The sequence below is a fragment of the Salvelinus alpinus genome, chromosome 2, assembly GCF_045679555.1.
Source record: "Salvelinus alpinus chromosome 2, SLU_Salpinus.1, whole genome shotgun sequence".
In the NCBI taxonomy this organism is placed as follows: domain Eukaryota; kingdom Metazoa; phylum Chordata; class Actinopteri; order Salmoniformes; family Salmonidae; genus Salvelinus; species Salvelinus alpinus.
The window spans coordinates 5370046-5385912 of NC_092087.1; the positions used below are offsets into that span (position 1 = coordinate 5370046).

At 39.3% G+C, this 15867-nt stretch overlaps 1 protein-coding gene across 1 annotated transcript in view; it reads left to right on the plus strand.

Moving 5' to 3' along the window:
* The first annotated feature begins 1322 nt into the window (after positions 1–1322).
* LOC139553201 (metabotropic glutamate receptor 7-like) overlaps positions 1323–15867 on the plus strand; it is a 420178-nt gene continuing 405633 nt past the window's right edge. Inside the window, exon 1 of the mRNA XM_071365256.1 lies at positions 1323–2644. Coding sequence (XP_071221357.1) covers positions 2120–2644 — 525 coding nt within the window. The 5' untranslated portion in view covers positions 1323–2119. The remainder of the gene's footprint in view (positions 2645–15867) is intronic.

Genomic DNA, 15867 nt, shown 5'->3' on the forward strand with positions numbered 1-15867 from the left:
TCTCTTTCTTTCTCTCTCTCGTTCTGTCTCTCGCTCTTTCTCTCTCTCTCACTCTTTCTCTCTCTCTGTCGCTCTCTTTCTCTCTCTCTCTTTCTATGTCTGTCTCTCTCTCTCTCTCTCTATGTCTGTCTCTCTCTCTCTGTCTCTTTCTCTCTGTCTCTCTCATTCTTTCTCTCGTTCTCTCTCTCTCTCTCTCTGTCTCTTTCTCTCTCTCTCTGTCTCTTTCTCTCTCTCTATGTCTCTCTCGTTCTCTCTCTCATTCTCTCTCTCTCTCTCTCTCTGTCTCTCTCTCTCTTTCTCTCTATCTCTCTCTAAAGAGTTTTTTTCACTTTTGTATATTATCTACCTCACTTGCTATGGCAATGTTATCATATGTTCCCATGCCAATAAGGCCCCTTGAATTGAATTGAATTGAGAGAGCGAGAGAGCGAGAGAGCGAGAGAGAGAGAGAACAAGAGAGGGAACGAGAGAGACAGAGAGAGAGAGAGAAATTACACCCAACCAAATAATAAGAAATCAAAAAGAGAACTGCTATTGGAACCAATCAACCAAAAAACAGAGCAAACTGGAATGCTATTTGGCTCTAAACAGAGAACACAGTGGCAGAATACCTGGCCACTTTGACTGACCCAAGACTAAGAAAACATTTGACTACAGACTCAATGATCATAGCCTTGCTATTGAGAGAGACTGTAGTAAACCTGCCCACAAAATGATTTGGAAACTGAGCTGCACTTCCTAACCTCCTGACAAATGTTGGACCATATTAGAGACACATATTTCCCTCAGATTAAACAGATCCAGAAATAATTCCAAAACATATCAAATGTTGATAAACTCCCATATCTATTGGGTGAAATACCACAGTGTGACATCACAGTGTGACATCACAGTGTGACATCACAGTGTGACATCACAGCAGCAAGATGTGTGACCTGCTGCCACAAGAACAGTTAAACCAGTAGGTCAGAAACACCAATGTACATTCTACTATTGGCACATTGTCACAACACTGTATTGTTAAATGTTAGACTGTACTACATTTATAACCGCTAATAATGTAATATTTTAAACTTTATTCTCTTGAAACCTTTTTGTGTATATAATGTATACTGGTAGTGTCTGATTCATTTTGTCTTTGATTTGATTCATTTGCTTTGTAGCTTTTTTTTCCGTTATGTTTAATTTTTTGCATTTGCTTTGGCTATGTAAACACGCTTCCCATACCAATAAAGCCTCTGAATTGAATTGAGAGAGCGAGAAAGAGCGAGAGAATGAGAGTACGAGAGAGAGAGCAAGAGGGAGAGAGAGAGAGAGAGCAGGCATCATTCCCTCCGTTAGCGCTCAGTGGGAGATACGTGTATTGTCTCCGCTCCTCTCCCTCCAAGTGAGGCATTTCTAAGAGACCAACAACGGAAAAGAGATTACTTTCACCAAAGATTCAGCCGCATTTGAATGAAACGGGAGACTCAGCTACGCCTAGCTGGATCTAGTCAGAACGCAATTCCGTTATCATCACGCTGTGTGCTCCTGTGATGGACTACTTGTGAATTAAAACAAAAACAAAAAACTTTTCGGTGTTCTATTTCTTGAAGATTCGTTGATTGTCGCCTTGGTTTTCAAACTCTTCATTAGTGTTTAGGTATTCGTTGTGGAAGCATGACATCAGTGCACTGTGAGAGCTTGGTGGTGATTCACGATTTTCAACGGCGGAATATCAACGGCACTTCCTCGTACGCTCTGTATGAAATGAGTTATGATTAGTAGCGTTTACATTCTTCCTACAATGGTTGGTGTTCTTTATTGAATATCGACTCAAATTCAAAAACCCGGAATGGGTGTCCAAGCAACAAGCGACTGTGTGAACGGTACTGTGCTTCTCGGCAGTTGTGCGCTCATTTAGAAGGAACGAGGCATTGGTAAAACCGGCGGTAGCCTATACTGGAATAATCTGCACACCTTTCTCACCTGCCATTTTTTTTCTACACATGGACTTACTTTGGACGTTGCATCACCTTGATTTCATAGAAGTATAATACAAAGTGCCTCGGTGAATCTGGTCTTTTTTTCTGAATCGAAGTCGGAGGAGGTAGGAGGGAGAGAAAGATAGAGAGAGACCATGGCCAGGCTAAGGCATGGTGGTGGTGTGGTTCTGCAACTGAACAAACCCTACTTTACGTGGCGTGTGTTGTGGGTGATGAAAGCTCTATTTGATCTTACAGCATCGCAGGAAATTTACGCACCGCATTCCATAAGAATGGAGGGAGACCTGACCCTTGGTGGTCTCTTCCCTGTGCACGCCCGGGGGATCCCGGGGGAACCGTGTGGGGACATCAAGAAAGAGAACGGGATCCATCGTCTCGAAGCTATGATGTACGCCTTGGACCAAATCAACAGTGATGACGATCTTCTTCCCAATGTCACCCTAGGTGCCCGGGTCCTGGATACGTGTTCGAGGGACACCTATGCTCTCGAACAGTCCCTGACTTTTGTGCAGGCACTCATACAAAAAGACACTTCGGACGTGAGGTGTACTAACGGTGAACCGCCAGTGTTTGTCAAGCCAGAGAAAGTTGTGGGAGTGATAGGAGCTTCAGCGAGTTCTGTATCGATCATGGTGGCGAACATATTACGTCTGTTTCAGGTGAGTGGTGAGAATAAAACAGACAAACATTAGAGAGAGAGAGAGAGAGAGAGAGAGAGAGAGAGAGAGAGAGAGAGAGAGAGAGAGAGAGAGAGAGAGAGAGAGAGAGAGAGAGAGAGAGAGAGAGAGAGAGAGAGAGAAACTCTGTACTTGCTGTCTGCTCTGTTACCAAAGTCACAATCACATGGAGCGAATTATGTTGTTCTCGCAGATATTTCAGATTCCATAATGGACAGAATTTACACCCGATATAAATAAAAAATGAGATCCATACCTTTTAGGAATTGATGTCAACACACTATTGCTGGTATGTGTTCTTCGCCCTCAAGTGTTTGAGACGTGTGTGATGCTGGACATGCTACAGGAAAAACACATTTCCTGTAAAGTTGTGTAATGCTGGTATGCAGATACATTGATGTAAAACATCTGTATCTAGTAGTCTGGTCTCTTTCACCACCAGGTAGTTACCATACCCGGTCTGCTAGGTGGTTGCTACTTAGAAATCACCAGGACATTTACAGTATTAGGCAAGACTGCCTTCTCTTCTTGTGCACCAGAGGCATGGAATAATCTACAATCCATGCTTCATCTAGATATGTTAGTGCCACTGAATTCATTTAAAATATTGATGGGAGACTCTGTTACAGAGGAGTGTAAATGCTTTTTTTTAGGCTGGATCATGTGGTATTGTTGTAGTTCTGTAATGTATTGATTGTTGCTGCCTTCTTGGCCAGGTCTCCATTGAAAAAGAGACTCTGGGTCTCAATGGGATTTTCCTGGTTAAATAAATGTAAAAAAAAAAAAAAGAAAAAAAAAAAGGAAAATAGTGAATACAAAATGATTTGGAGACACCAAGTTGAGGTTTAAAGATGTTTGTTTTGAAGTTTGCTGTCTCACATCGATATCTACACTGTTAGAACACATCTGGCTGCAGCAACAGTGGTTTAGCAGCAATGTGTTGTGCTGAAAAGGAAATCTCCTTCCCTTTTCCCAGCTCGGCTAGCGTCCACATGGCTTCAGCAGGGCTCGGTGCTGAAAGGTGCCAGGTCCCTCCTTGTACAGCACCGCTCCACTGCTCTCATATTCTGACCGTGTGGCTAGTAGTGCACAGCATTGTGGGACATTCATACGGCACGGTGCTCTGTACCACCACAGCACCGCTGTGCGTCCTCTGCTCTCTCGTATTTTGGCCGTGTTCACTAGGGCGAAACGTTCTGTATTCATTTCACTGAATACACCCAATATCCCGGACATTCAGAGTTCTGCGCATATTACATTTTGAAATGCCACGATAGGGAGACCATAGTCAGGGCCTGCCTACCTGAACCAATTGCTGTTGTGTTCATATCAATCACAAATGGCATATTTCAATTATCAATTAGTACACACCAGTTTTATATTCTCTTAGTATTTTTATATTGTGGTGAATTTCCTATGTGGAATTGATTGTGTAATTGTAAGATGCAGGGCTCCCTTACAAAAGAGACCTTCGTCTCAATGGGACTCCCTGTTAAAAGGTACATAGAAACATCACCAGATTTACACACACAGACCTGGACATGGGAATACTGACATGGGAATACATACATGGGAATCCAGACACGGGAATACAGACACGGGAATACAGACACGGGAATACAGACATGGGAATACAGACATGGGAATACAGACATGGGAATCCAGACACGGGAATACAGACACGGGAATACAGACACGGGAATACAGACACGGGAATGCAGACACGGGAATACAGACACGGGAATACAGACACGGGAATACAGACACGGGAATACAGGCACGGGAATACAGACATGGGAATACAGACACGGGAATACAGACACGGAAATGCAGACACGGGAATACTGACACGGGAATACAGACACGGGAATACAGACACGGGAATACAGACACGGGAATACAGACACGGAAATGCAGACACGGGAATAAAGACATGGGAATACTGACATGGGAATACAGACATGGGAATACACAGACCGAGACATGGGAATACACAGGCCTAGACATGGGAATACAGACATGGGAATACACAGACCGAGACATGGGAATACACAGGCCTAGACATGGGAATACAGACATGGGAATAGACAGGCCTAGACATGGGAATACAGACATGGGAATACACAGACCTAGAAATGGGAATACACAGGTCTAGACATGGGAATACAGACATGGGAATACACGGGCCTAGACATGGGAATAACATTTACATTTTAATGGGAAAGCATTGCTTGTCAGCCAGCGTATCAACATGGGCATTAAGCCTGCACACAGGCCTACAGGGGTTGCAATAGTCACCGGGTTATGGGGACATTACATTTCTAATGGGAAATCATCAGTTGTCATCCAGCGTATCCCAATGCACCCCAGAGATATACAGAGAAACATTTCCCCTTTTTCGTTATTGTTTCACTGATAGAAAACTCACTGATATGAACTCATCCCTACAGATACACAGCTGTTTGCAGGTTCATTACCCAGCTAATGTCTCCACGTGTTGGCAGCAGCGAAACACAAACCCATTCCATCACTATACCAATGCCTTGTGTTTACAGGGTTATCACTGTGATGTTTTCCCCTCGATTTCAGGAAGCAGTTTTCTGTGTAGTACTTTCCTGCTCCTCTCATGCGTCAGTCTAAATCAGTTGTTTCATTGTAACTGGGTACCGTATTAGCAGCAGCACATCTCATTCACACAGTGTCTTCATGTTGTTCTGAGGCCTTGATGCTAATCCAGTCCCACTACTCCACTCTGCACATCTCATTCACACAGTGTCTTCATGTTGTTCTGAGGCCTTGATGCTAATCCAGTCCCACTACTCCACTCTGCACATCTCATTCACACAGTGTCTTCATGTTGTTCTGAGGCCTTGATGCTAATCCAGTCCCACTACTCCACTCTGCATATGTCATGATGACAGTATAACATGTCACGATGACAGTATAACTTCATAGGTCATGATGACAGTATAACTTGTCACGATGACAGTATAACATGTCATGATGACAGTATAACATGTCACGATGACAGTATACCTTCACATGTCATGATGACAGTATAACATGTCACGATGACAGTATAACTTGTCACGATGACAGTATACCTTCACATGTCATGATGACAGTATAACTTGTCACAATGACAGTATAACTTCACATGTCATGATGACAGTATAACTTGTCATGATGACAGTATAACTTGTCACGATGACAGTATAACTTCACATGTCATGATGACAGTATAACTTGTCATGATGACAGTATAACTTGTCGCGATGACAGTATACCTTCACATGTCATGATGACAGTATAACTTGTCACGATGACAGTATAACTTATCATGATGACAGTATAACATGTCACGATGACAGTATAACTTGTCATGATGACAGTATAACTTGTCACGATGACAGTATAACTTCATAGGTCATGATGACAGTATAACTTTACATGTCATGATGACAGTATAACTTCATAGGTCATGATGACAGTATACCTTCACATGGCATGATGACAGTATAACTTCATAGGTCATGATGATAGTATAACTTCATATGTTATGATGACAGTATAACTTCACGTGTCATGATGACAGTATAACTTCATCGGTCATGATGACAGTATAACTTCACATGTCATGATGACAGTATAACTTGTCATGATGACAGTATAACTTGTCACGATGACAGTATACCTTCACATGTCATGATGACAGTATAACTTGTCACGATGACAGTATAACTTATCATGATGACAGTATAACATGTCACGATGACAGTATAACTTGTCATGATGACAGTATAACTTGTCACGATGACAGTATAACTTCATAGGTCATGATGACAGTATAACTTTACATGTCATGATGACAGTATAACTTCATAGGTCATGATGACAGTATACCTTCACATGGCATGATGACAGTATAACTTCATAGGTCATGATGATAGTATAACTTCATATGTTATGATGACAGTATAACTTCACGTGTCATGATGACAGTATAACTTCATCGGTCATGATGACAGTATAACTTCACATGTCATGATGACAGTATAACTTCATCGGTCATGATGACAGTATAACTTCATATGTTATGATGACAGTATAACTTCACATGTCATGATGACAGTATAACTTCATAGGTCATGATGACAGTGTAACTTTACATGTCATGATGACAGTATAACTTCATAGGTCATGATGACAGTATAACTTCATAGGTCATGATGACAGTATAACTTCACATGCCAAGATGACAGTATAACTTCACATGTTATGATGACAGTGTAACTTCATAGGTCATGATGACAGTATAACTTTACATGTCATGATGACAGTATAACTTCATAGGTCATGATGACAGTATACCTTCATATGGCATGATGACAGTATAACTTCATAGGTCATGATGATAGTATAACTTCATATGTTATGATGACAGTATAACTTCACATGTCATGATGACAGTATAACTTCACATGTCATGATGACAGTATAACTTCATATGTCATGATGACAGTATAACTTCACATGTCATGATGACAGAATAACTTGTCATGATGACAGTATAACTTCACATGTCATGATGACAGTATAACTTCATAGGTCACGATGACAGTATAACTTCACATGTCATGATGACAGTATAACTTCATAGGTCACGATGACAGTATAACTTCACATGTCATGATGACAGTATAAGTTCACATGTCATGATGACAGTATAACTTCACATGTCATGACGACAGTATAACTTCATAGGTCACGATGACAGTATAACTTCACATGTCATGATGACAGTATAACTCCACATATCATGATGACAGTATAAGTATCTGTGGTTTATTATTTAGTAGAGTGTGCATTGTTCTGTTCTGTTTTTGCCATTTGAATGAGTAAAGTACATCCATTTCAGACAAGTATACATGTCGAAGCTACTTTTCTTTTACATTTGAAATAATACATTTTTAATATAAATATATTAATAATTTATTATTTCAAATGTAATATATTTATATCTATACTGAATAAAAATATAAATGCAACATGCAACAATTTCTAAGATTTTACAGAGTTACAGTTCATATAAGGAAATCAATAAATTTAAATAAATTCATTAGGCCCTAATCTATGGATTTCATATAGGGGCCCACCCACTGGGGAGCCAGGTCCACCCACCGGGGAGCCAGGCCCATCCACCGGGGAGCCAGGCCCACCCACCGGGGAGTCAGGCCCACCCACTGGGGAGCCAGGCTAGCCAATCAGAATGACATTTCTTTCCCAACAAAAAGGGCCTTAATTCAAGTCAGAAATACTTCTCCGTTTCATCAGCTGTCCGGGTGACTGGTCTCAGACAATCCCCGCTGGTGAAGAAGCCGGATCTGGAGATCCTGGGCCGGTGTGGTTACACGTGGTCAGCGTTTGTGAGTCCTGTTGTACGTGCTGTAAACATTTCTAAAACAATGTAGCTTATGGTATATAAATTAACATAAAATGATCTGGTAACAGAGATGATAGACATTCCTACAGTCAGCATGCCAATTGCACTGCTCCTTCAAAACTTGAGGCATCTGTGGCATTGTGTTGTGTGACAAAACTGCACATTTTAGAGTGGCCTTTTATTGTCCACAGCACAAAGTGCACCTGTGTAATGATTGTGTTGTTCAATCAGCAAAGGAGAAATACTCACTAACAGGGATGTAAACAAATTGGTTGGAAAAACCAGCAATGTTGGAAAAATCGGAAAGAATATATGTTTGTACAGTGTAGTATTATTACCATATTACTATTCCGAGTATTTATATTAGTATTACTAACAAAGTAATTATATTATTATTACCAACAGAGTATTGCTATTATTATTATCAAGAGTATTCAGTTTTATTATCACCAACATAGTATTTATAGTAGTATTACTAACAGAGCAATTATAGTATTACTAACAGAGTATGCATAGCATTATTATCAAGAGTATGTATATTTATTATTACTAACAGAGTATGCATAGCATTATTATCAAGAGTATGTATATTTATTATTACTAACAGAGTATGCATGGCATTATTATCAAGACTATGTATATTTAGTATTACTAACAGAGTATTTATAGTATTATTATTACCTGGGTATTTATAGTATTATTTTTAACAGAGCATTGCTATTATTATCGCTAACATAGTAGTTATGGTATATTTGCTTTTCAGAGTATTTATATTATTATCACCAACATAGTATTTATGGTATATTTGCTTTTCAGAGTATTTATATTATTATCACCAACATAGTATTTATGGTATATTTGCTTTTCAGAGTATTTATATTATTATCACTAACATAGTATTTATGGTATATTTGCTTTTCAGAGTATTTATATTATTATTTCTAACACATTAGTGCTATTATTATTAACACAGTATTTATAGTATTATTATTAACATAGTATTAATATTACTAGCATCACTGACATAGTATTTATAGTATTATTATTAACATAGTATTAATATCACTAGCATCACTGACATAGTATTTATAGTATTATTATTAACATAGTATTAATATCACTAGCATCACTGACATAGTATTTATAGTATTACTATTAACAAAGTATTAATATTACTAGTATCACTGACATAGTATTCATAGTATTATTATTACCGGAGTATTAATATTACTAGTATCACTGACATAGTATTCATAGTATTATTATTAACAGAGTATTAATATTACTAGTATCACTGACATAGTATTCATAGTATTATTATTGCCGGAGTATTAATATTACTAGTATCACTGACATAGTATTTATAGTTTTAGTATTAACATAGTATTAATATTACTAGTATCACCGCCATAGTATTTATAGTATTATTATTAACAGAGTATTAATATATCTAGTATCACTGACATAGTATTTATAGTATTATCCCTAACAAAACATTGGTAGTATTATTACTACCCGAGTATGTATGGTGGTAGTACTATTCGGAGTATGTATAGTATTATTAGCATATCATTTATATTATTAGTAAACAAGTAATTATATTATTATTACTATTCAGAGTATTTATATTATTATTACTAACACATTATTGATATTATTATTGCCATAGTATTTATATTAGTATTACTTTTCAGTGTTTTTATATTAGTATTACTACTCAGAGTTTTTATATTAGTATTACTATTCAGAGTTTTATATTAGTATTACTATTCAGAGGTATAAAATGAAAAGTAGTGGTGCCTTGAATTTTACATTTACATTTTTACAAACCACACATGCCAGGGCAGTCCTTTTGTCTGTCTGTATAACAGACAGCCTGCTGCTGACATTGTTGAGGTGTGTGTGTCCCTGTGTGTGTGTCTGTCTGAGTCCGTGTGTGTCCGCGTGTGTGTGTCCATGTGTGTGTCTGTGTGAGTCCGTGTGTGTGTGTCCATGTGTGTGTCTGTGTGAGTCCGTGTGTGTGTGTCCATGTGTGTGTCTGTGTGAGTCCGTGTGTGTGTGTCCATGTGTGTGTGAGTGTGAAATGGGGCTGTGTCTGCCAGTCAGACAAGGGTAAAGGGTACTACCTCAGGGTGCTGTTACACCCTGGCATCAAGAACAGAAGAGTAATGTGGACAGGCACCTTGTGTGGGCAGTGGATGTTTCCCAAATGACACATTATCCCCTAAATAGTGCACTACTAGTAGTACACAACATAAGGAATAGGGTTCCATTTGCGACACGGCCGTTGTGTAGGAAGAGTGTTGAGTGTGGGAAACCCCTCGTAACTTTCACCCTCAGCAGCCAGCCTCCGAGGGAAAGAGAAGATGTTGTCTTTCTTTAGTTTTTGGGAGGTTGGTGGGGTTATTTTCTCCTTACCTCGGGACGTGATGCCCAGTGAAACTCAGGGGACACAGCCCTCTGTTTCTGCCTCAGGTAGACACACACACACACACACACACACACACACACACACACACACACACACACACACACACACACACACACACACACACACACACACACACACACACACACACACACACACACACACACACACACACATACACACACACACACACAGTAGTGTCACTGTGAAATATCCCAGTGTGAGAGTGTAGTGATCTAGTTTTTGACAACAGGATTCTATGTCTTCAGGATTCTATGTCTTCAGGATTCTATGTCTTCAGGATTCTATGTCTTCAGGATTCTATGTCTTCAGGATTCTATGTCTTCAGGATTCTATGTCTTCAGGACTATGTCTTCAGTCCTCTATGTCTTCAGGACTATGTCTTCAGGCCTCTATGTCTTCAGTCCTCTATGTCTTCAGGACTCTATGTCTTCAGGAAAGTATAAGGGAGGAGAGACCAGAACTGACATTTAGCTATTTTCACAGGAGAGAAAGGGCACATTTCATGCCACAAGAGCATTGGTGCATAACGTTACGTGCAACCTTTTAGCAGGGAAAGTAACCTGACACAAAGGACTCCTGCATATGGCTGTGGTCAATACACTGTCCTTTCAAAATATATATTTTCTCTTTACCCATTAAATAGTTGGGAGCATATATATACACTGTAGTGTGTAACTTCCTTTATTTTCCTTTCTTTCTTTCTTTCTACACAGTTTACTGTTCCGTTACTCATCACCTCTCCAATATCTTCGGATGTGCATCAGCTCATGCTTTTTCCGCTCAACAACTCATTACATGGGAGACAATGAAGCCGATTCACTGCGACCACCCAATGACTACAATACAGTTTCTTCCACAGATAACCCAATGACTACAATACAGTTTCTTCCACAGATAACCCAAGCTCCATTTACTCCGTAAAAAAAAGAGAAGCATATCGACTCCAGCGTGGTGGTCTTGTTATAAGATTAAACCCAAGGTCTGTCCCTGATCCTGATAACATCAGAGACAGTGACCCCCCCCCCTGTTGCAATGGAAGAAAACACTTACTCCAGAGTCCAGACCCACAGCAGGGCATCTCAGCACGGTTCTCTGCTGGGTACATTCAGTGGTGCTGGCAGGAGTTCTATTTCATTTGTAGTAAGCTTATCCTGAAAAGGCAGTTGACCCTCTTGGTGCTGGCTTTTTCTATACTATTCTACAGTATCTTAGTCCGTTCCGCTCTGACATCGCTCGCCCATATGTATATAGTCTTAATTTATTCCTACTTAGATTTGTGTGTAGATATTTCTGCACTGTCAGATCTAGAAGCACAAACATTTCGCTACACCCGCAATAACATCTGCTAATCACGTGTATGTGACCAATAACATCTGCTAATCACGTGTATGTGACCAATACAATGTGATTTGATTTTGATTTGATTTGACTTTTCTCAAAGTGTTTCCCCAGAGTGTTTCTTATATGGATTCAGTCACCCCCTGTTATCTCTCATACCTACACGTGCTGCACGAGGACCCACAAGACTGTTATCTCTCATACCTACACGTGCTGCACGAGGATCCACAGGACTGTTATCTCTCATACCTACACGTGCTGCACGAGGACCCACAGGATTGTATACCCCCCCTTCATAAACTCTCAGCCTTACGTGTGCATGTTGCATGAAGAGACCACATCAGACTCCAGAGTTCAGTCTCAGTGGGGTTACAAGTCCGCTGGCTGGATGCTTGGCTGTATAGAGTTTTCCTTATTACTGCTGTGCTGTGCTGTACTGTTTGCCTATATGAATTCACCAGTTGACTGAGCTGCCACCAAGCATTAGTCTCTCCTCGACCTTCTGTCCTTGAGGAGGGAACGCTTGGGTGAAGAAACATCCTCCTCCCCTCTCCTCTACCTCTCTCCCTCTGTCTTCTCCTTTCTTTCTCTCTCTTACGCTCTTCTCTCTTTCAATTCAAATCAATTACATTTTACTCAACAAGGTTGAAAAAGTGTTACAGTTTATTTGGAAAGTCTTCAGACCCTTTGACTTTTTCCACATTTGTGACTGACTGGCTCAAATCGGTCTTATGTAGCAAAATTTTAAATTGTGTTTTTTACTACATTGGATAAAAGTAGAGACTCAGAGCTACAAAAGGGTATATCATAAACTGCATTTGAAGGAACAATGGGAAAGTAATTATGCTTTGAAAGTTGATAAACTTGTAAATGCACTTTTTGAGAAAATGGCCTTTGAATATTTTGGTACCTACTGGAGAGCTCTTCTTTAGCTCCACCCATTCAGCATCGTTCACACCCTCTTAAGCTTTAGCCCCACCCATCTCCTTAAGGATTCACATGTGAGGTCATGTACTAAACAGTGAGTAGTGTAGTAAAGATTAAGACTAAAAGTGATAAAAGTAGTAGCCTACAATAAGGAAAAATTCCATGTAAACAGGAAGTGTCCAGATAAAAATATTTTATAAATATTAGATGATGTAAATCCAGACACACTTGTCTAAAATCAAATCAAATGTTATTTGTCCCATGCGCCGAATACAACAAGTATAGACCTTACAGTGAAAGCCCTTAACCAACAATTCAGTTTTAAGAAAGAAGCCCCGGCGTTCCGCTAGCGGAACTCCTCCCACATTCCACTGAAAAGGCAGAGCGCGAAATTCAAAAAATATTTTTTTGAAATATTTAACTTTCACACATTAATGTCACTACAGGGGGTGCTGTTTCAACTTCGACATTTTGCGTCTCCAAATTAAACTGCCTCGTACTCAATTCTTGCTCGTACAATATGCATATTATTATTACTATTGGATAGAAAACAATCTCTAGTTTCTAAAACCGTTTGAATTATGTCTGTGGGTGAACCAGAACTCTTTCTACAGCGAAAATCATGACAGGACATGCGAAGGTCAGAAAAATAGTCTCTGTTCTATGATCAGTTTAAAGCTCTGTGTGTGCCCTATGGATCGAAATGAACTGCACCCGCCTTCCCCTGGATGTCAGTAACCAATGAGAAGTGGAATGGTGTTTCTACGTATTTCTCAGAGCTTATAAAAGGGCAAGGAACGAGGTGCGCTCTCTTTTCGACTTCCGCCATTACGCAACGCAAGACCTCAGGATAGCATTTTGAAACGCTCAGTTATCGGCCTTAGATATGTCCGTCTGTAATTTAATTCGGTATAGGTGTTAGAAACATCATAACGAAGTTATTTGAAACCGATTTATATCAGTTTATGCGAGTATATCGCTATTTTCGGAATTTTCGTAGTATTGCGTTTGAGGATTTGGACATGTGTGTGCCACGTAGCTACTGTTAGCTGCTAGTTCCGAAGTTGAAGTGGACGTTTTACAACAAAGCAACGATTCTTTTGGACAAAAGGACACCTTGCCCAAGATTCTGATGGAAGCTCGTCCAAAAGTAAGAGCTATTTATGATTTTATTCCGTATTTATGTGGAAAAATGGAAACGCATTTTTCGGCCATTATTGCGGCACTAGTCTGGCTGTAACGCACACTGTATGTCTAGTAACGTTAATTTTAAAAATCTAAATCAGCGGTTGCATTAATAACCAATGCATCTTTCATTAGCTGTCCAACCTGTATTTTTTTTGTCAATCTAATCGATAAATAATCGTAAACTTAGGTGCCCTTCCAAGATGGGGCCGGCCAGAATGCATGCCATGTTTTGACTGATTACATAGCATAACCACGATTTGTGATGCTAAATATGCACATTTTCGAACAAACTCTATATGCATTGTGTAATATGATGTTACAGGACTGTCATCTGAAGAATTCTGAGAAGGTTAGTGAAAAAATCAATATATTTTGGTGGTGATAACGTTATCGCGCTTTTTGCCTTGAATCAATGCTGGGGTGATGTTAGCTCATGTGGTATGCTAATATAACGATATATTGTGTTTTCGCTGTAAAACACTTAGAAAATCTGAAATATTGTCTGGATTCACAAGATGTTGGGCTTTCATTTGCTGTATGCTGTGTATTTTTCAGAAATGTTTTAGGATGAGTATTTTGGTAATTGACGTCGGTCTCTGTAATTATTCCGGCTGCTTCCAACGCTATTTCAGATTGCAGCTGCAATGTAGAACTGTGATTTATACCTGAAATATGCACATTTTTCTAAAAAAACATATGCTATACCATAAATATGTTATCAGACTGTCATCTTATGAAGTTGTTTCTTGGTTAGTGGCTATATATATATCTTTATTTAGTCGAATTAGTGATAGCTACTGATGAAGTAAAAAACTGGTGGAGTAAAAAAAGTGGTGTCTTTTGCTAACGTGGTTAGCTAATAGATTTACATATTGTGTCTTCCCTGTAAAACATTTTAAAAATCAGAAATGATGGCTGGATTCACAAGATCTGTATCTTTCATCTGGTGTCTTGGACTTGTGATTTAATGATATTTAGATGCTTGTATTTACTTGTGACGCTATGCTAGGCTATGCTAGTCAGCTTTTTTACTGTGGGGGGTGCTCCCGGATCCGGGTTTGGTAGCAGTGAAAGGTTAACAAGTCCAATACAGCAAATGAAAGATACACATCTTGTGAATCCAGTCAACATGTCCGATTTTTTTAATGTTTTACAGCGAAAACACCACATATATTTATGTTAGCTCACCACCAAATACAAAAAAGGACAGACATTTTTCACAGCACAGGTAGCATGCACGAAACCAACCAAACTAACCAAGAACCAACCAAACTAACCAAGAAACAACGTCATCAGATGACAGTCCTATAACATGTTACACAATAAATCTAGGTTTTGTTCGAAAAATTTGCATATTTGAGGTATACATCAGTTTTACATTGCTGCTACCATCACAGCTACCGTCAGAAATAGCACCGAAGCAGCCAGAGTAATTATAGAGACCAACGTGAAATATCTAAATCCTCCTCATAAAACATTTCTGAAAAATCGATGGTGTACAGCAAATTAAAGACAAACATCTTGTGAATCCAGCCAATATTTCCGATTTTTTAAGTGTTTTACAGCGAAAACACAATTTAGCATTATATTAGCTTACTACAATAGCCTACCACACAACCGCATTCATTCATCAAGGCACGTTAGCGATAGCAATAGGCACGTTAGCGTTAGCGAATAAACCAGCAAAATATATTAATTTTCACTAACCTTCATAAACCTTCCTCAGATGACAGTCCTATAACATCAGGTTATACATACACTTATGTTTTGTTCGAAAATGTGCATATTTAGAGCTGAAATCAGTGGTTATCCATTATGCTAACGTAGCATATTTTTCCCAGAATGTGCGGATATTTC